The 26320-nt window shown below is 35.2% G+C and overlaps 1 protein-coding gene and 1 long non-coding RNA gene across 5 annotated transcripts; one reads left to right on the top strand and one right to left on the bottom strand.

Annotated features, from left to right (window-relative positions):
• The first annotated feature begins 1537 nt into the window (after positions 1–1537).
• On the top strand, positions 1538–12521 carry LOC107847490 (protein TPLATE). Its single transcript, XM_016691771.2, has 7 exons — positions 1538–3233; positions 5599–6195; positions 6795–7156; positions 7641–7944; positions 9526–9648; positions 10932–11378; positions 11772–12521. The coding sequence occupies exons 1-7, from the start codon at positions 2106–2108 to the stop codon at positions 12291–12293; spliced, it is 3483 nt and encodes a 1160-aa protein (XP_016547257.1). The 5' UTR covers positions 1538–2105; the 3' UTR covers positions 12294–12521.
• A 554-nt stretch (positions 12522–13075) lies between these two features.
• On the bottom strand, positions 13076–19704 carry LOC107846843. Of its 4 annotated transcripts, XR_001667192.2 has the most exons (4): positions 15451–19704; positions 15234–15278; positions 14897–14936; positions 13076–14765 (listed from the first exon to the last, which is right to left on the bottom strand). It is a non-coding gene; the product is annotated as an uncharacterized LOC107846843 (long non-coding RNA). The 4 variants fall into 4 exon arrangements; XR_007047515.1 differs by having other exon boundaries at positions 15234–19702; XR_007047514.1 differs by lacking the exons at positions 15234–15278; positions 15451–19704 and having other exon boundaries at positions 13076–13939; positions 14664–14765; positions 14847–15227.
• Positions 19705–26320: the final 6616 nt, after the last annotated feature.

Below are 26320 nucleotides of genomic sequence, written 5' to 3'. Positions count from 1 at the left end.
CATTGTTTTCATGTTTAATTTAGGATATAATTATTTTTGCGATGATTTTTACATCAAAATGATAGAGTTACTATCCATATAAGGGTGAAATAACTAATCACGTGAATTGTCCCATCATTTCACCAAATGACCCCAAAGATAGTTTTTTTCTTCTCTTTCAATTTTCAATACCCGATTTATGATATCCATATTAATATCCAACTAATTCAAATTTACACTATAAAAAATTCAACGGGGACAATACTACCTTCCAAGAATTTTCTTTACCAACCATAGCATATTTTTAGTCCTCATTCGCTTGCATTTAATGAAGGTATGAATAAGTGCTACTCATTTATTTTTATTAAGATTTAACTTAATTAGTGTGAATAGATATTTATTATTAAAATGTAGAACAATTTTTTAATGCAATTGAGAAGTATTTTTGTGTGGATAAATTTTACCACCACTCTGTCAATAATAATTAACCACCACTATTACTTACAATTGTCATCAGAACCACTATCACTATTAACCACTAGTAGGGTTGCTTATCGGACGGATCGGATAGACCATTACATTTAACGATTTGATTTACTAGTTATCGATTTTAAAATATACAAATTCACTAGCCAACCGATAAGATATCGGTTGGTTCGGTAACGAATAAATAATTATTGGGCGGTTATCGAACGGTTTATTGAACATCCACAATTTCTTCTTGAATTCAAACACCTTGCAGAAAACAAAACAGAATAGTTAGCAATCTCAATCATAACAAAATTTTCAATTTATGTAGTATATGTTTCAAAGAGAATTCTCAATATTGTAAGCAAAAAGTTTCATTTGCCCAAGTTATAGTACGTTAATTTCTCTTCACATTATGATATTCTTGAAACAAAAGTGACATACATTACAACAAATTAAGCATTTGACCGTAACAAGCTCACAGGGATGCACTAATTAAACTATGTGCTTCAATGTCCACATGCTTAATATCAGGGACTATTTCCTGGATTTCTTTTTCTAGCCTATCAACTTCAGCCCCTAATGTTGTTTTCTTTCCTTTGAAAATATATTTAAAGTTTAAAGTCGGTAGAGCTTTTGAAGTTGGCAAACCTTCTGTTGCTTTGCTTTGGTAATTTTAGTACTTTATTGTTTAATTTTTATATTATATTGGGGTTAATTAGGAATGGGCCTTTAGATTAGAATATAGATCCATTAGGTTTGAATTTATATTTTATAATATATAAATTAATTTATTTTATATATTTAGGTGAAAAATATAAGTATACATGATAATTTTTAACGGGTTAACGGTTTATCCAATAAGAAAATAGTGCAATCCACCCCCACTCCAATAAGCCGTTAAGTAAAAAAATTTAATCCGTTCACCAACCGTTTATTCGATAAGCCAATAAGTCAATTTTGCGGATGACTTATTGGATATGATTCGATTTTGAACAACCCTAACCATTAGTGTAAGTGGCTACCATACTTACCATTTCTATCATTATAATTATATATATTCCCATGTCCACCTCTATTACTATCATTATCGTTGTCACCTCCACCACTCTCAGTCATCTCCACAATCACTATTAATCACTACCACAATGCAACCAATCTCTACTGTCGACCACCTTCGCCATCACAACCAATTACCACCAATAATTATCGATCATCACATATTATTCGACCATCACCATCAATACCATCAATTACTAAAATCAACCAACTTCATTATCACAAAACCATCACGTTAATCACTATAACACCAATCACTTCCACCATCACCATTACTTCTCATTAGCACCAACCATTACCACCATCGATGCCGACAAACATCTTTACCACTACTAACGAATATATATATCTTATTCTTTTAAAAAATATATATATATATTCTCCAAACACCATGTATAGCGATAATTTTAGTACATCGGACTGCCCTTTTTTATTATTATATTGAAAAAATAAATAAATTATATCCTTCCCTTACATAAACCTCCCCGTTAAAATGACCCCCCGTCCCGCCGGAATGTTCCCCTCCGTCATTAACAAAATGGCAACTCACAGTTAAGTATAAATATCTCCACAGCAGCAGCAACAAAGTACTACACAAAATGGACATACTATTCGCTCAGATCCAAGCCGATCTCCGATCGAACGACGCACTCCGTCAATCCGGCGCACTTCTCCAAGCACTCCAACAATCCGCCGCCGGTCGCGACATTTCAATACTAGCAAAATCCGCCGTCGAAGAGATCGTCGCATCACCAGCTTCCGCCATATCTAAAAAGCTCGCATTTGATCTAATTCGATCAACTCGCTTAACAGCTGATTTATGGGAAACTGTATGTATAGGTATTCGTAACGATCTCGATTTTCCTGATCCCGATGTTACTGCAGCTGCTGTTTCGATACTTGCTGCTATACCTAGTTATCGTTTAGGTAAGTTGATTAATGACTGTAATAAGCAGATCTCTAGTTGTTTTGATTCTCCGAGTGATAATTTGCGTTTTGCTATTACGGAGACGCTTGGTTGTGTTTTAGCGCGTGATGATATGGTGACGTTGTGTGAGAATAATGTGAATCTGTTAGATAGGGTTTCGAATTGGTGGAATAGGATAGGGGGAAATATGATTGATAAATCGGATGCGGTTGCGAAAGTTGCATTTGAGTCTGTAGGGAGATTGTTTCAGGAGTTTGAATCGAAGAGGATGAGTCGATTAGCGGGTGATAAGTTAGTGGATAGTGAGAATAGTGTGGCTATTAGGTCTAATTGGGTTAGTTCTATGGTGGATTTTGTTTGGAGGAGGAGGAATGCGTTGATGGCGAGGTCGTTGGTTCTTCCTATAGAGAATTTTCGAGCTACTGTTTGTCCGTTAGTGTATGCTGTGAAGGCGGTTGCTTCTGGTTCGATTGAGGTGATTAAGAAGTTATCGAGGAATTCCAAGAGTGGGAATGCTAGTTCGTTAGATACTGTGAATGCGGAGAAGTTTGTGGGTGTGTCTGATGTTGTTTCACATTTGGCACCTTTTCTAGCATCATCGTTGGATCCGTCGTTGATATTTGAGGTGGGCATTAATATGTTGTATTTGGCTGATGTTCCTGGAGGGAAACCTGAATGGGCATCTGCATCCATTATTGCAATTCTCACTCTTTGGGATAGACAAGAGTTTTCTTCTGCAAGGGAGAGTATCGTCAGAGCTGTTGTCACCAATTTGCATCTTCTTGATCTGAGTATGCAGGTTGGTGAATCCATTGCCTTCTTGTTTGTCTTATTTTGAGGACAAATGGAAATTACTTATTTTGGTGTATTAACAATGACGACCTTATAATTCCTATGATCCTCTATGATGATACTATCTGAAACGATAGTAGATTTTGACTATACCATTTCGCTGTTCAGTTGCAGTTACTCAAATCATGACCCATTCAAGTACTACTTATAGCATTAATCAGAATACATAGATGATCAGGAATCAATCTAGATGTTTTAAGCTCCTTGTAAGAAGAACAAGGATTGTATTTTTTTGTTATTTTTTTTTTCTTGATGTAACTCTCACGTTTTGGCACCCAGCAGACATTTTGTGATGATGATTCTTATGAATATACTGGATAGGTTAACTTCTCAATAAAATAAAAATAAATCATCGACTGTTATGAGTGGATTTCCTGATGCATGCTACTATGATTACTTTCCACGCCTCAGTTCTGCATTGTGCCAATCTTTACTGTAAGTTGTTCAGTAATCTAGCAGGTGTATATTACCACCACCAACAACAACAACAAACCCAGTAAATTCCCACATCTTCCCACATCGTGGGGTCTTGGGAGGGTAGAGTGTACGCAGTCCATACCACTACCTCTACAGAGGTAGAGAGGCTGTTTTCGATAGACCCCCGGCTCAAGACAAAGGACAGTATATAAAACATCAAAAGCATGGAACACGATAAAAATAACGTAGGTACGACATCCACACAAAATTGTACATTGCCAAACAAAGGACACCGAAGCCCTCCTACCTACTGACTACGACTCATCCACTCACCTTAGCCCTCTACCCTGATGCTTTTCCTCCATACCTTCCTATCCAGGGTCATGTCCTCAGTCAGTTGTAATTGCTCCAAGTCACGTTTAATCACTTCTCTCCAGTATCTCTTCGGTCTATCCCTATCCCGCTTGAAACTATCTAAGGCCAACCTCTCATACCTATGAACCGTGGTATCCGTGCCCCTCCTCATCACATGAACAAACCATCTCAACCTCACTTCCCGCATTTTATCCTTCACCGATACCACTCCCACCTTTTCCCGAATAATCTCATTCCTAACCGTGTCAGCCCTAGTAAATCCGCACATCTAATGCAACATCCTCATTTCCGCCACCGTCAACATTTGGATATGAGAATTTTTAACCGGCCAACACTCCGCTCCATAAAGCATAGCCGGCCGGACTGCAACTCTATAGAATTTGCCTTTTAGCTTATGGGGAACCTTCTTATCGCATAAGATTCCCGAAGCGAGCCTCCATTTCATTCAACCTTCCCCAATACGATGAGATACATCCTCATCTATCTCTCCGTTCCCTGGAATCGTAGACCCAAGGTACTTAAAACTATCCCTCTTGCAAACCGCCTGGAATCCAACTTCACTACCACCTCCTCCTCCTGCCTCGAGTCACTAAATTGGCACTCCAAGTACTCTGTCTTGATCCTACTCAAGCGGAACCCTTTAGACTCCAGGGTTTGTCTCCAAATATCCAGCTTATCATTAACACCTTGACGCGACTCATCAATCAAAACTACATCATCCGCAAAAAGCATACACCAAGGCACCTCGCCTTGTATACTCCGCGTTAACACATCCATCACCAGGGCGAATAAAAACGGACTAAGAGTTGATCCCTGGTGCAACCCTGTCAAGACTGGGAAATGCTCGAAATCTCCTCCCACTGTCCTTACCCGCGTCTTCGCCCCCTCATACATGTCCTTAATCGCTCTGATGTACGCCACGGGGACCTCCTCGTCTCCAAGCATCTCCAAAGAACTTCCCTAGGGACCTTGTCATACGCCTTTGCGTCCTTTTGATCTGGCCTTAGACCTTAGGTTAGTATAATTTACGTTTAGTCTTTTGCTTTTTTCTGAATTCAGTGCAAATGGCTTAGAAATCATTGCTGGCTTCATTTTTGCTTGTTAGTACTGGTTGGTTTAAAAAGAATAAAGAAAGAGAGACATGATATGACTTTAGTTTCACTCTTGGTGTTCTAGCCGGTTGGACATTTTTGCAGAAACATTGTTCAGTGTCCATTTTCCATCACCTTTGTGATCTTGGTCTGTTGCAGTCGGATCGTCTGGTGATACAGCTGTGCATTTTTTTAAGAATCATTCTGTTCCGAACAACAACAACGACAACAACAACAGCAAAATGCCCTGTGTAATCCAACTAGTGGTGTTTGGGGTGGGTAGGATAGGATAGGATATACACAAGCCTTACGTCTAACTTTGAGGGATAGAGAGGCTGTTTCCATTGACATAATTTCATGATGACCTTGTCAATTATTCGTGCATTTATTGTCTAGAAAACACTTTATTAATACATTTGCTTTCTACAGGTTTCTTTATTTAAAAAGTTGCTTCTTATGGTGAGAAACCTGAGAGCAGAGTCAGATCGCATGCATGCTTTAGCATGCATCTGTCGAACTGCTCTATGCGTTGATCTTTTTGCAAAGGAGAGTGTTAGAAGAGGGCAAAAACCTGTTCCAGGAACCGATATTGCTTCACTTTTTGAGAATGCAAGAATAAAAGAGGACCTCCATAGTGTAACAAGTAAAACCTTGTTTAGAGAAGAACTAGTTGCAATGCTGGTGGAGAGCTGCTTTCAGTTATCACTACCACTTCCTGAACAAAAGAATTCAGGAATGGAAAGCAGAGTTATTGGAGCTTTAGCCTATGGAACTGGTTATGGTGCGTTAAATTGGACAGAACCAGCTTTGGAAGTGGTGGAAGTTTGTAGACCGTGTGTCAAATGGGATTGTGAAGGTCGATCATATGCTATTGACTGCTACTTGAAGTTGCTTGTCAGGCTTTGTCACATTTATGATACAAGAGGAGGTGTGAAAAGAGTCAAAGATGGGGCTTCTCAGGACCAGATTCTGAATGAAACACGGTTGCAGAATTTGCAAAGGGATCTTGTTAGGGATCTACGTGAGGTTTGTTGAGCTATTATAGTTACTTAATGAGATGTGTAAAATGAGATTTCTCCTTGAGCATGTTCTAGCCATGGAATTGTACGTTTTTACTTTAATTGCCTCGTATATATTGCCAACAAACCAAAGTTACTCAAGTGTCGTGTTTACACATATTAAGTCATTACATAAGTTCTTGTGTTGCTGAGCCTACCTCATTATATCGGCCTTCCTCATCCAACATGAAGTTTTCATCTGTTATTGAATGATTTTGGAGTATTCTAGCTTATTTCTTAGTTATATTCATTTTTGCTATGTTAAGATGAAATTGAGCTGCACTAGGGTTTGTTCATCAGCATGTCATCAACTAAAGGAACTCTATACCGTCTCTGAGTATGTTGTCCTTCCTCCTGCATAAATCTGAATTGAAGGAAAAAGGAGAAGATAAAGCTATATATAACTTGAAGCTATTCATGGTGCTTTTCTTCTGCATGGTGTTTTATTTATTTATTTCTGTTCTGCATTAGGCTCACCTTTTGTCATGTTCCAACTTTTGTTCTACTTCACTAATCAGGTGACATATTGTTTCTTAAATTTTTGTCTGGAACTTGCATCTTGTGCAGGTGAGCACACCTAGAGTATGTACTCGGCTTATTTGGGCTATCTCAGAGCATATTGATCTAGAAGGTTTGGATCCACTTCTGGCTGATGATCCAGAAGATCCCCTGAATATAATAGTATCAACTATACACAAAGTTCTTTTCAACACAGATTTGTCTGCTAGCACCACAAATCGCCTTCAAGATGTTCAAGCAGTTCTTCTATGTGCTCAGAGGTTGGGATCACGTAATGCCAGGGCAGGACAATTGTTAATAAAAGAACTTGAGGAGTTTAGGACCAATGCATTAGCCGATTCAGTGAACAAACATCAGTGTCGGTTAATACTGCAGAGGATCAAATATGTTACCAACCACTCTGAAAGCAAGTGAGTAGGATGTTATTCTTTTCTCTCAAATGGTAATGGTAATGGTAATGTAGACTAGATGCTGCCCGTATCTGATTAGTGTTTACCCTGTAAAACGTCTGAAATAAAAGTACAACTCTTCATGTAAACTCAAACTCCTCAAAATTCATTTGGCTTCTAGATCGCTATTCAGAATCCCTTGTCTGTTTTTTAAAAGAAAAAAAGAGCTCCTATGAGATAATGTGAGAGTTAACCTGAAAGGATTAGATCGTAGTTTTTTCCTAGTTAAACATTCAAACTTTGGCAGTCAGTATCCTTTCTGCTCCTCCAGGGGGAAGGCTTAGGGTTTAAAGTAGCATAATCTGTTTAAGAAAATGTGTGGGCTTTAGAACATCTTAAAAGTTATAAACTTTATTAGCAAAACTGTGAAACATTTGTTGGATGATACATCATTTGCAAAAGCATTGTTGGATGATAATTCTGTTTTCTTTTTATCTTCTCCAAGGTGGGCTGGGGTTGGTGAAGCAAGAGGAGATTATCCATTTAGCCATCACAAGTTAACAGTTCAGTTTTATGAAGCATCTGCTGCTCAGGACCGAAAGCTGGAAGGACTGGTGCACAAGGCCATTTTAGAGCTTTGGAGGCCTGATCCTAGTGAGTTAGCTCTATTGCTGGCTAAACGAGTAGACTCCTCTTTACTCAAGGTTCCTCCTAGTGCATATACTTTGACTGGCAGCAGTGATCCTTGCTACGTCGAAGCATATCATTTGACTGATCCAAGTGATGGGAGAATTACTCTGCACTTAAAGGTCAAAGCCTCTACTTCTCTTTGTTGTTATCGACTTATTATTGATTTGTTTCCTCTCTGCGCTGCATCTTTGTAATCATTTGTAAAACATCTCTTGCCATTTTGGCATCCTAACAATCATTTCTTGGCTGTGGGACAATTGTGATTTGCTTTCTGGTGGTAGATGGTAGAATGCAGGTAGTATTATTTCTGATGAACAAATTTAGGTCTCGCTGAGATATTTCGGTATGGAGGGACAGTTGTTACATTCTTACTGAAATGGTGAAGAGTTTGGATCTTTAGCTGGTAGGGAAGGTGGGTTCTGTTATGTGGATGGTAAAGTCAAATCCTGCTATATTAAACAAACAATCTGAATTATGCTGCGGAGCTTTCGGGATGTAGGGATATTTTCTTTCTTACATTCGGACTGGAAAGAAGATTTTGGCTACTATGCTTCAGACCAGTAGAAAATGCAGCACGGATATAGACCAGTACAAAGTGCAACAAGGAACATCAATTATTTTGTAAAGTTATATATGCTTTTTTTGGTAAAACTATTTCTAAAATGAATTTGTCATGTTCTGATAAGAAGAATTTTAAGGACATGTCTTTTCTTGCTTCAGTTCGACAATACACAAATTTTGTGAATTTAATTGATACTTATACCTCAGTCCTTCCTATTCTAAGTTTAGAAAAGAAACATAGAAGAACAAACGGAATAAGCATTGGACTCAAACATGGGTGGATTTGTTTTTGATCTGCAACCATGGGAAGAAAAGTTTGATCAACAACCCGCCTCAGACCTGCATTAAATTTTCAAAAAATTGAAACCCACCTCTGGTGTAAGAGCTCCCCACCATGCCCTGCATAAACTATAACCCACCCCTCTGTGCATTTACCCCACTCCATTTCCATCTCTATGTCGGATATATTTTGAGCAAAATTCCTAAATAATTTGCAAATACTTCTTTTCCCTATTACGCCAATTAGTTAATGCTTTATATAAAAGAAGTCTCATATGATGTTTTTGGACAGTTCTATGTAACCCTACCCGTTGACTTAGATCTTGCTGTATCTCATTTATAATATCCCATTATAGTTTCTTCATGAGTAATTACCATTGAGGAGTGAACTACTGCATAAACATGCAAATGAATATGTTATGCCAACTCTGCATTCGTGTTCTTTAGCGAGTTTTGCTCTGAAATGCAAGGGAGGTGGAGGACAGCACAAAGAAGAATAGAAACCACAGATAACACAATTTGAGGATTGGGAATGGTGGTTTATCTGTCATCTGATGTACTTTATTCATAATTTTAGAGCAATTGAAGCTGGCTGCATTTATTATTATTTCGATCAGTATGTTTGAGATCTTTGATGATCCATCAAATGTATCATTGGTTAGTGGGCCATGGGTGCAGCCTTTATGTTCTCTGCTAACAATATATTTTGATGAAATATGAGTTGCATTGTTTGTATGGAAACCATTAGTCAGGTGAATCACTATTTATTCTTTATTTTCGTAAATAAAGGAGGCAGCATCCAGCAACGAATGCAGTGAATGGCGCGGTTTTCATTGTATTGACAATCATAATGTTTGCAGGTTTTGAATTTGACCGAGATAGAACTTAATCGTGTGGATTTGCGAGTTGGACTTTCTGGTGGATTGTATTTCATGGATGGATCTCCTCAAGCAGTACGCCAGCTGCGAAATCTTAATTCGCAGGTTAAACCTTGTTTGAGACATTCATGCCTATTTATTTATTAATCTCTGAAGCCATTTTCCTCCCCCGTGGATTTGATTCTCCTGCTGACAGAAGGCAAAACCATTTTGGTCATTAAACATGTTATTATTATTTTTTTTCTCCCTTCTAGATGCATCTTCTCCTCTCACCTTTTTCTTAAAATGTGTTATGACTATGGTTACTATCAAATGCTAACCTGATAAAATTAGTACAGTTGTTCCTGGAACAGACATTGACAACATTAGCGATTTGGATTACTTAAGTAGCTACTTGAAATTGTAGAGTTATTAACACATATCGTCAAAACTGTGTCAAGATACTGCAAAATTCTATTTAGTGATTTTCAATTTTTCATTATTACTATATCAGGTGTTGATTTCTCTAACTATGCACTCCTGGACCTGGGGATTTCTCAGTTGTCAAAGAAAAAAAAATAGTTATCTGTATGTTAAAAATGACTTGTTGAAAACAAAAGAAAAAGAAAAGGCATGATAAAGAAGTGTAAAGTAAAAGACTGCAACTAGTATCAAGTGATTTGTGCGAGTTGCCTCATGTGTAAGTTAGTTTTAGAGGAAGCAAACCTATTTAACTATTTTATTTTAGATTGCCACAGATGGCACGCTATACTGGTGGTTGTTCATCACTAATTGACACAATTTGAAGTCAAGGTTTTCAAAAAAAAAAAAAGAAGTCTAGGTTTATGGATCTCTTTTTTGTTTGTCTGAGTTTTCTTATCTTTTTTCTTTTATTACCATATTCACCACTTATCGAAACAGAATCTGTAATTCGTATTTCCAGATACAATCCAAATACTAGTAGAAGCCTGGGTTGTGTCTTGCATGTTTGGTGTGGTTGCTACATCTTTAGTTTAGCTTGACATTTGAAAAGGAAGAAGAAGATATGTAATGAGTAGAGATCCAATGACTTATTTTGAGTCTTTCAATTTCCTTTCCCATAAGAAAATATGGTAGGAATTTGCCATTGGTTGTTCCAGGGTTAACATGGGCCCTTTTTAAGGCAGTTCCCTACATTTGACTGGACCAAAGGGTTGGGTGGGGAGGGAGTCGGGGAGGGGATTTTCTGATTTACTTGCAACCTTTTATGCTAATTTCGTTTGGCTCGAAAGAGTTGCTCGATTTTGAATAACCCTTTTATATTTTTCATTCATTATCCTTATACATTGAATCTTGGACCCAAATGCTCATTTTTGGTACTCTTTACATTGATCATGATTGATAATTTGACTGGACTTGCATGAATCCAGGAACCAGTACTGAGCAGTGTTACTGTGGGTGTTTCCCATTTTGAGCGTTGTGACCTTTGGGTTCAAGTACTGTACTATCCTTTCTATGGTTCTGGTCCTGCTGATTATGAAGACTCAGAAGAGGATCCACAAGTTATGAGACAAAAGAAAGGCATGAGACCTGAATTAGGGGAACCTGTCATTTTGAGATGTCAGCCTTACAAAATTCCTCTGACCGAGCTTCTTTTGCCACACAAAATTTCACCAGTTGAATATTTTCGTCTGTGGCCTAGTTTACCTGCTATAGTTGAGTGTACTGGTACTTATACATATGAAGGAAGTGGTTTCATGGCTACTGCTGCTCAGCAATATGGTGAGTCTCCGTTTTTGAGTGGCCTGAAATCACTGTCTTCCAAACCTTTCCATCGGGTTTGCTCACACATCATCCGGACAGTTGCTGGATTTGAGGTTGGTAACTTCTTTTCTAAAGAGTGTCTTCTGGTTTTCTTTTGAAATATTTTACTATTATGTTGGGTTTAGAAGCACATTAAGTTAAAAGTCGCTTCTAATTGGGCATTTTACATATGAACTATTGGGTTAAGAGTGAATATGTTAAGATCCCCTAAACTATCATTGTCTTGCTGGCCACATATTCAACCAGTGGGTTTTTAATCTAAAGTGAGTTAGTCTGCTTTTGTGCGCGTGTGTCTGTGTTATCCGGAACACCCAATAGTTTTAGGTAAGAAACTCGCATAATGACGATAGTTTAGGGGTGGTTTAACCTATTCACTCAATTTATAATTGTTCAAATTCAATATATTCCATATTTTCTGTATCTCATTGTTGTTTGGTATTGAACAGCTATGTTTTGCTGCTAAAACCTGGTATGGAGGGTTTTTGGGTATGATGGTTTTTGGTGCAAGTGAAGTGAGCAGAAACGTGGACCTTGGTGACGAGACGACCACCATGATGTGCAAATTTGTTATCCGAGCATCAGACGAATCGATTACCAAGGAGATCGCTTCGGATTTTCAAGGTTGGTTGGATGACCTAACTGATGGCGGTGTTGAGTACATGCCTGAAGACGAAGTGAAGGTGACTGCTGCCGAAAAGCTAAAGATTTCAATGGAACGGATAGCATTACTAAAGGCAGCAAGACCTCGCCCAAAGTCTCCAAAATCAGAGGATGAAGAAGAGGAGGAAGATGAGGACGATGAGAACAAAGACAACGAGGACATGGTTAACGTTGAAGGTGGTAAACCCAAGAGGCCAACTACTTTATTCAAGTTGACAGCCGAAGAGGCCGAGCATCGGGCACTTCAAGCAGCTATAATTCAGGAATGGCATATGCTCTGTAAAGATAGGAACACCAAAGTAAATTGATTTTTTTTTTCTTTGCTTATTTTCTTTTACATTTTTTGGTTTGATAATTGATTTAGGAGGTAGCTGGTTGATTGAAATGAGTTCCAAGTTTATGTAATTCTATTTTTGTTTCTTTTCTTGCAGTTTTGTAATTTCTATGTACCTTTTGAAGCACGCTCAGGCTGTAAATTAATTCTATTACTGTATTTTTTGCTTGTTCTAATGAACTTATTTCGAGATCCCTTTTTACTCTGTTCACTTTTACTAGTCATGTTTTGCTTTCTCGAGAATCAAATTGTATGCACTTTGGCCGATATTTTTAAATACATCTTTTTCATCGTATTAATATAAAAAGAACTGCAACATATCATTTTTCTCTTACACTTTTCGAATATCTAAATTTTAAGTTTAAAGTATTAAATTAATCTAATTCATAGTTAAATTAACTTTAACGCGATATGTGACAAGTAAATATGAATGGGAAGAGCATAATTTAAGCAGAATCAAAGCCCATAGCGCCCATAGCACCGCCGACATCTTTGGCATGAAAGCAAGAACAATATCTAGCTGATATAGGATCTTGTGAATCATGTTTGATATTATAAGCGGTTGGCACGAAAGCAAGAACAATGTCTAGCTGATATAGGATCTTGTGAATCATGTTTGATATTATAAGCGGTCTAGCTGATATAGGATCTTGTGAATCATGTTTGATATTATAAGCGGTTCAGTACAAATTAAGAAGTATCGAACAAAAAGGTCGAAACACTAATAGGAAAAGAGACTAGATGAGCGACAGCACGGGCCCAACATTTAAAAGTATTACATTGATTTTTATAATTTCATGTTGCAATTTCATAAGCACATAAATTATGTATAGTTCAAGCTTGACAAATAACTAATACAAAAATACATTGTATTTTACAAATCCAAAAAGTAAATTCCAAACTTTTATACAAATCTTAAAAGAGACTGTTGCACTCTGCATTTAACACCCAACAAATTGAAGGGCGTTCAAATAGCACTCCCCTGTTTCATTTTATTTGATCCGTGTTGACTTGGCACAACCCCTAAGTGTCTTCCTTCGTTAGTAGACACCATCAGCAGCTTTTGTCGATGCCCACACGAACAGGTTGTTGAGCAACAACACAACACAAAGGACGACACTTTCATCCAGTAGAACATTTTGGTATCCATCAATTGTTACAACCTTACGGTCTCACCATTACTGTATTTGTTCCCTCAACGCGCCACATGGTGAGTATTCCCAGCAAGCTCTTGCGAAAATCTAGCATATATCAATTATATTGCTCCGATGATATGCATAAAAGCATATGCCATTTTGTTGCTCGCTTGATCAAACAAGTCATCCGATAAAAAAAGAAGTCCAAACTCCAAAGAAGAATCCTTCAAGCCTTCAGTAATGTTTCTTCAGAAGTACCAAATAGCTAAGCACAATTATATAATTCAACCACATTAATCCAAACAGAGAAATGGAAGGTAAGGCTGCATACAATACACCCTCGTGGTGGGGCCCTTCCCCGGACCCTGCGCATAGCGGGAGCTTTAGTGCAACAGGCTGCCCTTTTTTTAACCACATTAATCCAAACATAAGAATTTAAATTAAAAACAGAGCCATTCTGGACACTTCCAAGTCAAAGAAATTTCTGTGAAAAGTTAAGCACCAACTGTTATATTTCGGCAGTTAGAAACTGAATTATCAGCAAAGTGTGCATGTAAGGTCATGATCTGAATCATTAGAGAAAAATTATAGACTGAATGAAGATAAGTCACATTCAGATTTTCGTAACATTTCATGTAGTCTTTTCATACAATTCCAATCTTCATCTAATCACGTGTTGATGCGTTATCCTATCCCACACGCAGTCTCTTCTTATTTTTCTTCAGCAATCTTAAGAACACTAATTAATTTTTAAGTCGTACATTTTAACAACAAAAAGATCCAGTGTAATTCCCTGCACATGGAGTTTGGTGAGGGTGGTTCATACACAATCTTATCCCTACCTTGTGAAAATTGAGAAATTATTTTTCGTAGATGCTTCAGTCAAGTAAAACAATAACTATTTTCAAATTATAAAAGCAAGAACTAACAGTCTAACAGTTGAGTATCGAGTAACAACTTATCCTCACTAATTTTCTAAGTACTTTTACGGTTAAAATTTTTCTTATTTACTTTTCAAATATATCTATAGCCAGGCGATTGTTTTCTCCAATAGATGTACATTTGTCTCTAAAGCGTAGTAAACCAAATGAAAAGATAAAATAACCAGAAAGACAGCCTTTTCGAGACTCTCAGTGTAGAGTTTAGAAAAAAGATATGAATTGATAAAGGTGTTGAACTGTAAAATTCAATTGGAACCAGAAACTTACGATTCTGATCTTTGTGGCTTTCTCCGATATAACCAAAGAGATCACAGAACTCACGCATTAGTCGCGTACTTCCAGTCATTTCTGCTCTACCTTCACTGTCACCTGCTGATAGTTAACACCAGAGTAAAATCACCTGACATGAATGGGAATCAGCGAGCTAATGTAGCTTAAACCAATCTTTACATGTCAAAATCAGGAGAAACTGCCAAGTAAGGAGGACAATTAGGCATAACCTGTTACAGAACATAATCCAGCAGTTGGAAATTCAATTTCCTGGTACAAAAAAGTGTTTGCTCTTTAAGTCCACACGAAGTATGGATATCGTATTATTTGTAACAACTAAGTAATGGCAATATTGATGAGATTTTTTGAGCTTGGAAAAAGGGAGATTTAAATTGAGCTTAAAGTATAATTGTTCATGTGTAAAAAGTGAAAGAAATAGTTAAAATAAATTCATAGTTAAAGCAAAGATTTATACGAAGCCGTAACCAACACTACAGATGCACTACTCAATTATAAAGACAATTCCAAAACAAGCCGAAGAACAGAGTATCACAAAAGAGGACTCACTAAAGGAAGATGTTGGAAACGTATTTCCTCATTCTTCAAATAAATCTACACCATTAGAAGCAATAGCAAACTTAGATGAAGAACGATGAAATTTTATACACGAGTTTAAAAATAGTCAATAAGGAGACGTGTGAATCCAAGAATAACAAACGAACAAAGAGACAGATAAATTGGAGAAGCTAAACTAAAATAATCAAAGCAAGCAAAAGAATAGTACTTATCAAAGTTCAGGAGCCTGAATACATGGAGAATACACGAAAACCTGAAAGGAAGCAATCAGAATTGACAGTTTGGCTAATGTCTTAAGCGTCTTAACTGTATATAACATTTTACTGCTTTGTTGATCATAATTTAGGCATGTGTAGTTCAACAATCACTTTTTTTAAAACTTCAAAAACAAATTAAATTTTATGGTACAAACACTTGAAAAGCTTATAGCTTCTTAGATGTGGTTATGAGAACGCTATGGTTAGCATTTTAGGTTCAATGGGCAAATTTGATAACTCTCCACTTTCATTTAAAAACTCACTTCCCTCAATTTGAGGATTGAAACTTCAGTCAATACCCACACTTCTACTATAGTAGAAAAGACAAAGCAATGTCAGTAGCTCCATCAATTTGTTGATATGCTTCCACGGGAGTTGGTTGATCAAAATATAAAGATGAAAATTTATAATAGCTTGAAATATCGGATTTGTATATTGGCATATGCATGGGTGACGAAAATGGATGGCATATTGCTATTCGAAGTATATTTATAGCAGTTGCTTGTGCAAATTCGATCATATTTTGATTGATTATTGAAAATAATTAGTTCTTGATCAATAAAATTTGTGTTGTATTCAAAATTATTACGAGAAAGAGCTGGTAGAAGAAGAAAAAGGACGAATGAAACCGAAAACGGGTTGTCAAGAAAAGGAGTGATAGATTTGTTTTTCATCTTAGTAAGGAAGAAAAACTAAACTTGTGATTGAACACAGAAGTGAAGGTTAAACCTTAATTCATAGAGGCACCAGAAAAGACGAGAATCTCGAGAAAAAGATTATGTCATTTACAGACGAATTAGATATTACAAAGTGAGTTGCTTATATTTTCTTTTGAATATATATTGTTACATGTGTAATATGCTAGTTAGATACAATTAAGTCGTTTTTCGAAAAGTTGAAGTCATAATTCGGAATATGTAATTAGTAGAAGTTGAGCAAACTATGATTACCTTCACCATAGTTTGACCCGCACATGCTTAAAATAAGATAGTTTCCATGGCGTGGTCTAACACATTATTAATATCTAACTCGTCTGAAAATGACATAATCTTTTTCTCGAGATACTTTTTTTTTCTGGTGCCTATAAAAATTAAGGTTTAGCCTACACTTCTATGTTTAATCACAAGCTTATTTTTTCTTTCTTGTTGAAATGAAAAACAAATCTATCACTCCATTACTTGACAACGTGTTTTCGATTTCATTCTTCATTTTTCTTCTACTACTAGTTCTTTCTCGGAATAATTTTGAATACAACACAAATTTTATTGATCAAGAACTCGTTATTTTCAATGATCAATCAAAATCTGATCGAATTTGCACAAGCAACTACTATAAATATACTTCGAATAACATATGCCATCCATTTTCGTCACCAACACCGTCACTCATACATATGCCAATATAAAAATTTGATATTTTAAGCGATCATAAATTTTCATATTTATATTTTGATCAATCAACTCCAGTGGAAGCATGGTCAATCACCTGAACTCCATCGGCAAAAAATTATGGAGCACTTGGCAACCTTTATGAGGCTTCTAGGGCCTTTGCGAAGGTTTCTTCTTCAAATCATTCGTAGCAACGAAAAATGTATAAAAAATATGAAATAATTAATATGAAGTGAGGAGAAATATGCTATAATGTTACGTCTCTATATTAAATTATCTATTAAATAGTTTTGAATAAATTAAGAGTTTATGTGATGTCATCTCTCTATGCATCTCTTTATAGTATAGTTGTGTTTATGAAATTTATTTATTATCAATATGATTTATGATGAGATGACAAACATTCCTCCGTATTGAATTAGATGTATCAAATTTGAGCATTGAGAATGACAAAAATCCTTTTGGGAGTGCCGCCCACATAAATGAGCCTTACAATGTATGAATCCAAATTATTCGGACTTCAACACGAATACTAAATATTAATGAAAAAAAAAAAGAAATTTACTTATTTATGATAAGATTAAAAGTGAAAATAGGGGTGGATAGGAGAGCGGCGGGTGGGGGGTGGGGAACTTGGTACCTTTTTTTTGGTTTGAGGTTTCATTCATGATCAAATTTAGTTGATTTTTGATGCATAAGCTTTTTGACTAATGAATAAACTAATTTTGAAGTCAATTTCTAGATTTGACCTCTAAGGCTTCAAATTGACTTTTTGACTCGATTTTTGAACCAAAATATTATCTAGCAATATGAGTGTCGATGGACTCGTATACTCACATAGAGTGATTTTGACAGACTGATAGCATTTCGAGGTAGTGGTATGGACTGCGTACACTTACCCTCCCCAGATCCCACTTGGTGGGAATATACTGGTATGTTGTTGTTGTTGTTGTTGTTGTTGATAAGGCAATTTTGTAAGGGTTCGTGGCACGTTTGCTCTACTTTCAAAGTAGGTTATGACTTAATTTTTAGACCTTTATTGTACCAAGTGTGTTATGAGTTGCACATATTGGTAGATTGATGATTGAGAAAAATGACACATCTATTTGCAATCTGATTTGAGATCTAGCTGATAGACATTATATGACTGAAATTGTTCATTTATTGTCGCATCACTCTGTTTCATGTGTTATATCATACTTTGATGATTTATTGGCTTAAGAGCACTGTGTTGAAAACAATATTCTTAATTGACAAGGTTATTGACCCAAGACCACTATTTCTGAAAAGAAATATATTTATTTTGTTGTATATGAACATCCTTTATTATTGTAATCATACATACATATTTTCATGGATCACAACTTGAATATGATGAATATAGCAAAGTGATGGAAACACCTAATTGATTCCATCATTTGATGTTATTATTGTGTCAAGGTCTTTTTTGGCTAACCCGAGGTCTTTTTCGAGGTATATCGGTCTCACAAGGATTATGGAGCAGGTTTATATCGATAGGATCATGGACCATTGCATATTATTATGTGTTGATTGTATTTTTTTATAGTCTCCTTTACTTGGTGTTGTGTATTTACTTATTGGATGATTCCGGTTAGCTTCCACCCTATTTGCCCGATGTAATGAATCGAGGTATATGATATGGTTTGGTTACATTTCATACTTTCTATGATATAACTATTCAAATCTTGCTCAGTTAGCTTATGATGTCTGCCGAGTACACATGTTATCGTACTCATACTACTCTTGCTGCATCTTTTGATACAGATCCTAATTATAGGAAGCTCAGTTGATTCTTTGCCCCAAACGACTTTATTTGAAAGCTTTGATGAGCTACTTGGCGTTCAAAGTGATACCTGACTTTCTCTGTCTTTATGTTTTCCTGTCTTTACTATTAGAATATTATTACAGTAGTGAAACAAATATAGTCTTTAGATACACTTGTATGAGTGTATTTTGTTATTTCCCACTTCTATCTATATTTATAATAGCTTTACTTAAAGACTTTACTTCTGCTATCTTTATATCTCTGCATATTGATTCAATTATTTGATTTAGGTGATATCTATCTATAGGTTAATGTAGCTGTCATGATGATCTTGAATTTTAAATCGTGACAATTTGATATCAGATCGTCTACGTTCACCAATCTCACTAATATAAGAGCAAGTGTCTAGTAGAATCTACAGATTGATACGATCATTTCCATATCTATCTTCGAGATGCTATAGATAATTTGAGGAAAACAAATATCAGAATGAGGAGGTTCATAAAGACAAAATGTAGGACTTGTCCCTACAATTCATAATGAAAGTAAGAACTCACTAAGTCAGGATTAGTAGCTACTTCCAACCATGAGCTTTTTCTATTTCTTTTAGATATTTTTCTGTGAAATAAGATATTGTATTTTCTAGGTATAAAATATCTAGTAAATGAAAGAAATTTAAAAAAAAATGGTATCAATTAGCTTTTGGATGTAAAGGAGATATTACTTGGCCTAGGCATGATTAGGTACTTATATTTTTAGTGAAAGCAATTTTAAGCATCTTAAGCACACCATCTTGATTAAATTAATGTTAACCAGATCTTAATTTAGTGAGAAATCTCGAGTTCATGTCATGGAAATGAAGAGATCCTAATTGGAAGCACTTTGTTGGTTTTTAGCTTTGAAATTAGAGAAATAAAATAGGCTTTTGATACCAATTGTTGGTTTTTAGCTTTGAAATTGGAGAAATAGAAGAGAAAGAGTTGGAGAAAAATAAAATACGGCAATAGTATTGTCAAAGGGAATTATTTTATTAATAACTAAAAACATATATTTATAACTAAATTTCTAACTACACTCCAATATAAATTGGGATAACTAATTTCTATTTAAATAATAAAGGGATAACTAATTCCTAAGTCTAAGCCACATAGGATTCTAATAATTTAAAACTACTAAAATTATCTACTCCTACTTTATTTCTGAGACATATCTTCAACACTCCTCCCTGGATCAGAAATTGTAGATTGTAGTCTCAGCTTCGTATCGAAAATTGTAGATTGTAGTCTCAGCTTCGGCTGAATTTGACCTCTTGAATAAATCTGCTAATTCATCTTTGTTCTTGCAAGACTTGTGTGCATCTTTTGTTAGATTAAATAAGAAACTTTTGCCTCTCATATCAACTGAAATTGTTTTGATTGCAACATTCCCTTTTACTTCTGTAGGAATATAATCATCATTCTCAATTCTGATTTTCTTATATTTTGAAGGCAGAAACTCTTTAAAGAGAGTCTTGTCATATGTCATGTGGTTTGTACAACCACTATCAATCATCCAAAAATCAGATTTCTTGGTTAAAGAATATGTTGCCACAAATAAGTGATCTTCTTCTTCTTCTTTGGTGACTTGGGCATCTGCTTTATATTTTCGAGATTTGTTTTTGCAAATCACAGTTTCATGGCCAAGTTGATTGCAAATCTTGCATTTTGTATCTGGTCTCTTCCAACATTTAAATGCAGGATGACCTATTTTGCCACAGTGCTGGCAAGGTGGGTAATTTTTTCTTGAATTATTACCTTCGCTTTGAGTCTTGTGGTTGGCTGTCAAAGCCCTTTCAACCATACCATCCTGTCTCATAAGCCTCCTTTGCTCTTACGCCTGCAACGTATTTAACAATTCTGCCAAGGTAATCTTGGACAGATCTTGTGTTTTCCAAGGTAATTATTGATACTTCGTATCTTTCAGGCATAGTAATAAGAATTTTTTTAACAATTCTTGAATCTTTAAATTTTGTGCCAAGCAATCTTACCTTGTTAACAATGCTAAGAAGTCGGCCTGAGTACTCTTTGACGGTCTCAGATTCCTTCATCTTTTGCAATTCGAATTTCCTTATTAGATTCAACACCTTCATGCCTCGTATTCTTTCATCTCCGGTATATTCTTCCTTCAGATAATCCCAATTTTCTTTTGGTGATTTAAGGGTCATAATTCTCATGAAAATTATTGGAGACAGACTAGCAAACAAAGTTGCTTTTGCCTTTGATTTTCTGATTTTTTTTCCTTTTGGCTTTTGATCTGGGCTACCGTGGGATTATCCGGTAACGGAACAACATCATAATCCTCCTCCACGGCCTCCCTAAGATCTAAAGCCTCAAGATAAATCTCCATTCTTATTGCCCCAAAATGGTAATTCTCACCATCAAAGATAGAAGGAGCGATTTGGGAAAAGTTGTTTTCAGAATTCATCTCTCACAAATCCCTCAAGAAACTGGCTCTTGATACCAATTGTTGGTTTTTAGCTTTGAAATTAGAGAAATAAAATAGGCTCTTATACCAATTGTTGGTTTTTAGCTTTGAAATTGGAGAAATAAAAGAGAGTTGGAGAAAAATAAAATACGACAATAATATTGTCAAAGGAAATTATTTTATTAATAACTCAAAACATATATTTATAGCTAAATTTCTAACTATACTCCAATTAAAATTGGGACAACTAATTCCTATTCAAATAATAAAGGGACAACTAATTCCTAAGTCTAAGCCATATAAGATTCTAATAATTTAAAACTACTAAAATTATCTACTCCTACTTTATTTCTGAGACATATCTTCAACACACTTCTCCTTTAATGCGCCTTCTGAGAAACGAATCCAAAATAATCAAACTCACAAAACAAATACCCAACACCAGGTGAAACACAAAAGTAGAGCCCTCGTCAAAATTGTTTATCACATCCTTTTGTAAAGATGGATACCTAAATTATGTTATCATTTGGAATTTAGCAGTCATCTAAGATGTAAAAGTACTCAACTGTCCCATTTTATGTGACGATGTAAAATAGAATAAAGTGTGCCATGTAAAATAGAATAAAGAGTGTAACACTGAACATGACTGAACTAATTGTATGCTTCACAGTAGCTATACTAAGTTTGTGCATGAGAAATATTAGGAAATTCACATATTACCACATTCAAAATACCATTCATATCCTATCAATATTTGTAAAATAAAGTGAACTGTTCACATTCACCAAAAAAAATTGAAAAAAACATTGCAAGGACGATGTTAAATCGAGGCAAACTCTAAATACTGAATATGACTTCACCTACAACATCATCATTATGAGCGGTACGTTTCAACCCATTAAACCCCTATGGATCTCTACATGCAATTCACTATCTTGAAATAAAACTAAGTAAATCTTTAATAAATGTATCATTTGATCATCTTGAAACCAGAGACATTGCAAATTAATTGTACTTTTCTGAATATCTATACATATAAGTTAACGAAGACCTAATATATAAACGTGCTCTTTAACTTAGCTTAAGTTGATATTTATGTCTCCCAACTTTGGGTGTGCAGGCACTCTTAAGTTGTATAAGTTGAACAAGTAGATATATGCGTCCTATGTGACGTCCTATGTGACATAATTGCCACATAGGACATATGCATCTATTTGTTCAACTTTATATAAGTTTAGGTGCCTTTGTGTACATCTAAAGTTTGAGGGCATAGATGCCAGCTACGGCCAAGTTAAAGTGCACATTTATGCATTTATGCAACTAAAGAAAGATATACCATTTCTGGTTTGAGTACACTATGTGTACCACTTTACCACCCCTTCACCTCAGAACACAAAAAAACAATCTCCAAGTTGATTTAAAGATTTAACAGCTAGCTCAAAAGCAAGAAACAAGAAATTGTCAACAGTTTCTCACTTCACTTGAACTTCAAAAGCATCACGACTCTACAAAAGGCTAAAACAGTAGTAATTTCCAAGACAGAAGTAGATAAGTATCTTCATTACCATCTTATCTACAACTAACAAACCTTATTAACTCTTTCATTACTGACAAAGAAAAACAAGACGTAAAAAACTGGAATTTAGCAGCAAAGATGAAGATGAACTCCTCTGTCCCATTTTATGTGATGTTGTTTGACTGAAACCAAAGTTTAAAAGGAAAAGAATGGAACTCGTGATCTAAATAAGTCATAGACATTTGTGTAATTTCTTGTTCCTGAATGGGTCTGTTTCATCTTGCCTATAAACTATCTTGCTATGGATAAAATGACAAGTTTAAATTAAATGTTAGAAATAAGAATGTGTCATTCTCTTTGGAACGAACTAGAATTGAAAAGTATGCCACATAAAATACGATAAAGAGAGTAACACTGAACATAATTGAACAACTATAAGCTTCACAGTAACTATACAGAATAAGCTTTATAGTAAAAAAATTTTATGCCGTCCACAACATAAGAAGAATTAAACTGAAATGAAACTTCAATAATCTTTTAATTAAGGTTTTGAATTGATCATCTTGAAATCAGATAATATGCTATTTATCACACTTTTCTGAATATCTAATCTTATAGAGTAATCTGTGTACACTTTGATAGATGAAAATTTCATCACTCACTTTCTTTTGTAAAGTAGGATTTTGTGTCTTATGTAAATATCAATTGAAATTTAGTGTTCAAGATGTAGAAGTACTGTAAATTAAACTGCTTCTACATATAAAATTCTGTCATTTCTTTGAGTTAAGACTAAAAAAAGTGTCATATAAAATGTCAAGACAGAGTCACACTACACTATACATGATTGAATTAATTGTAAACTTCACAATAGCTTTACTAAGGTTTGTGCATCACAAATATTAGGAAATACACATCTTACCACATTCAAAATACGTAAAAGAAAGTCAAACTGTTTATTTTAACCCCCAAAAAAAAAATTGAAAAAAGCACCGCAAAGGCAGTACCAAATTGAGACAAACTCCAAATACTAAATATGACCTCAGCTACAACATCATCATTATGAGTGATATGTTTCAACCAAATAAACTATTAAACCCCTATGAATCTCATGCAATTCGCTATCTTGAAATACAACTAAGTAAATCTTTAATTAATGTATCATTTGATCATCTTTTATACAGACATTTTTCAAATTTATTATACTTTTCGAAATATCTATACTTATAGATTTAAAAAAGATGTGCCATTCTGGTTTGAGTACTATGTGTACACTTTACCACCCCTTCACCTCATAACCCAAGAAATAAGCTCAGATTTGATTTAAAGATGTAACAGTTCATCCAAGAAATTGTTTGATATATGCATTCTATATGGCATCCTACGTGGCAATTCACATCTTATGTGGCGTCCTACGTGTATTATGCCACAAAGGACGTGTGTGTCTACTTGTTCAACTTTATATAAGTTTAAGTACGTCGTTGTGCACATCCAGAATATGAGGGCATAGATGCCAGCCGAGGCCAAGTTAAAGGACACGTTTATGTATTATGTCATTCAAGAAAGATATATGTTTCTCGTTTCAGTACTACGTGTACACTTTACCACCGCTTCACCTCAGATCCCAATAAAACAATTTCCAATTTGATTTATGAGTACTACGTGTACACTTTACCATCGCTTCACTTGAGATCCCAATAAAACAATTTCCAATTTGATTTAAAGACTTAACAGCTAGCTCAATGCAAGAAACAAGAAATTATCAAGAGTTTCTTACCAAGAAACTTCAAAAGCATCACGACTCTACAAAAGGCTAAAACAGTAGTAATTTCCAAGAGAGAAGTAGATAAGTATCTTTCTTACCATCTTATCTCCAACTAACAAACTTTAGTAACTCTTTCATTACTGACAAAGAAAAGCAAGGCATAGACAACTGGAATTTAGTAGTATCTAAGATGTAGAAGTACTCCTTATGTGACAATATTTGATTGGACCTGAAGTTTAAAAGGAAAAGAAAGATTTTTGGAACTTGTAATCTAAATAAGTCATAGACATTTGTGTGGCTATAAACTATCTCGTTAATAATAAAATGAAGAGTTTAAAATTAAATTATTTCTAAATATAGAATGTGCTATTCACTCTAGATCAAACTAAAATTGAAAAGTATGCCACATAAAATGCGATAGAGTTAACTCTAAACATACTTGAAATAACTATAAGCTTCCAGTAACTATACATAATAAGCTTTAAGCTAAATTTTTTATACCCTCCACACCATAAGAAGAATCAAACTGAAATGAAACTTAAGTAAATTAAGGTTTTGAATGTATCAATTAATCATCTTGAAATCAGATAATTTGTTATTTATTATACTTTTCTGGATATCTATCTTTTAGAGTACTCTGTGTACAGTGTGTAGTTTCTTTAATAGATGAAGATTTCATCACTCACATCCTTTTGTATTTAAGGATTTTTAGCCTTATTAAGTGTCTAACATGTAGAAGTAACCTTTGTACCATTTTATGTGAATGTTTAATTGGGCACAAGAGTTAAGAAACAAAGAAAAAATTCTGAAATTTGTAGTTTGAAATAAGCCATTGATATTTGTGTAACTTCGTCAAGGGATAAAACCAGAAGTGGAAAGTTAAATTGCTTCTAAATATAAAAATGTGTCATTTCTTTGGGAAAAACTAAGAAGAAAAGCGTGCAAGGTAAAATTTGGATAAAGAGAGTAACATTGAACAGGATTGAACTAACTGCAAACTTCACTGCAGCTATATTAAAGTTTGTGCATCAAAAATATTAGGATATTCACATCTCACCACATTCAAAATACTATTCGTATCCTATCAATATTTGTAAAAATTAGATGAACTGTTCACATTCACCCGAAAAATGAAAAAAAAACACACACCACGAGACCGGTACCAAATTGAGGCAAACTCCGAATGTTAAATATGACCTCACCTACAATATCACCATTATGAGCGATACGTTTCCACCAATTAAACTATTAAAGCTCCTAAGAATCTCTAGATGCAATGCACTATCTTGAAATGCAACTAAGTAAATCTTTAATTAATGTATCTTGACATTGCAAATTTATTATACTTTTCTGAATATCTATACTTACTAAATTAAAAAAGAGATGCACCATTTCTAGTTTGAGTAACTACGTGTACACTTTACCTCCCCTTCCCCTCAACACCCAAGAAAACAATCTCCAATTTGATTTTGGAGATTTAACAGCTAGCTCAACGCAAGAAACAAGTTATTGCCAGCAGTGTTTTAAACCTCACTGAATTCAAGAAACTTCAAAAGCATCACGACTCTACCAAAGGCTAAAACAGTAGTAATCTTTTTTACCATCTCATCTCCAGCTAACAAACCTTACTAACTCGTTCATTACGACAAAGGAAAATAAGGCTAATTTTCAAAGTTACTTTTCACACCATGAAAACTTGACATTCGTCCTCACAAAGCTTTATGCCATGCAGAAAACTCCATGCTAAAACCTCCCTCATATCGACACGAATTCGTAACTGGTAATAGTGTCTCAAGTTTTCTAGTATAAAAGCTCAGGGTTTTTGCACCTCAAATCAGTCAACCACAGAACCATACTGTGAAGAAAGTTAATACATTCGAGCTTACCTCAACGTAACTTTCATACA

Source organism: Capsicum annuum, chromosome 11 (genome assembly GCF_002878395.1).
Source record: "Capsicum annuum cultivar UCD-10X-F1 chromosome 11, UCD10Xv1.1, whole genome shotgun sequence".
Lineage (NCBI taxonomy): Eukaryota > Viridiplantae > Streptophyta > Magnoliopsida > Solanales > Solanaceae > Capsicum > Capsicum annuum.
This window is presented reverse-complemented; position numbering and strand designations above follow the sequence as displayed.

Bases quoted from the DNA above. Each gene is read 5' to 3' on its own strand.
- LOC107847490 (XM_016691771.2), top strand. From the start codon at position 2,106: ATGGACATACTATTCGCTCAGATCCAAGCCGATCTCCGATCGAACGAC. The intron at 6,196-6,794 runs GTTTGTTGAGCT...CATCTTGTGCAG, and splicing joins TTGTTAGGGATCTACGTGAG to GTGAGCACACCTAGAGTATG. The intron at 7,157-7,640 runs GTGAGTAGGATG...ATCTTCTCCAAG, and splicing joins ACCAACCACTCTGAAAGCAA to GTGGGCTGGGGTTGGTGAAG.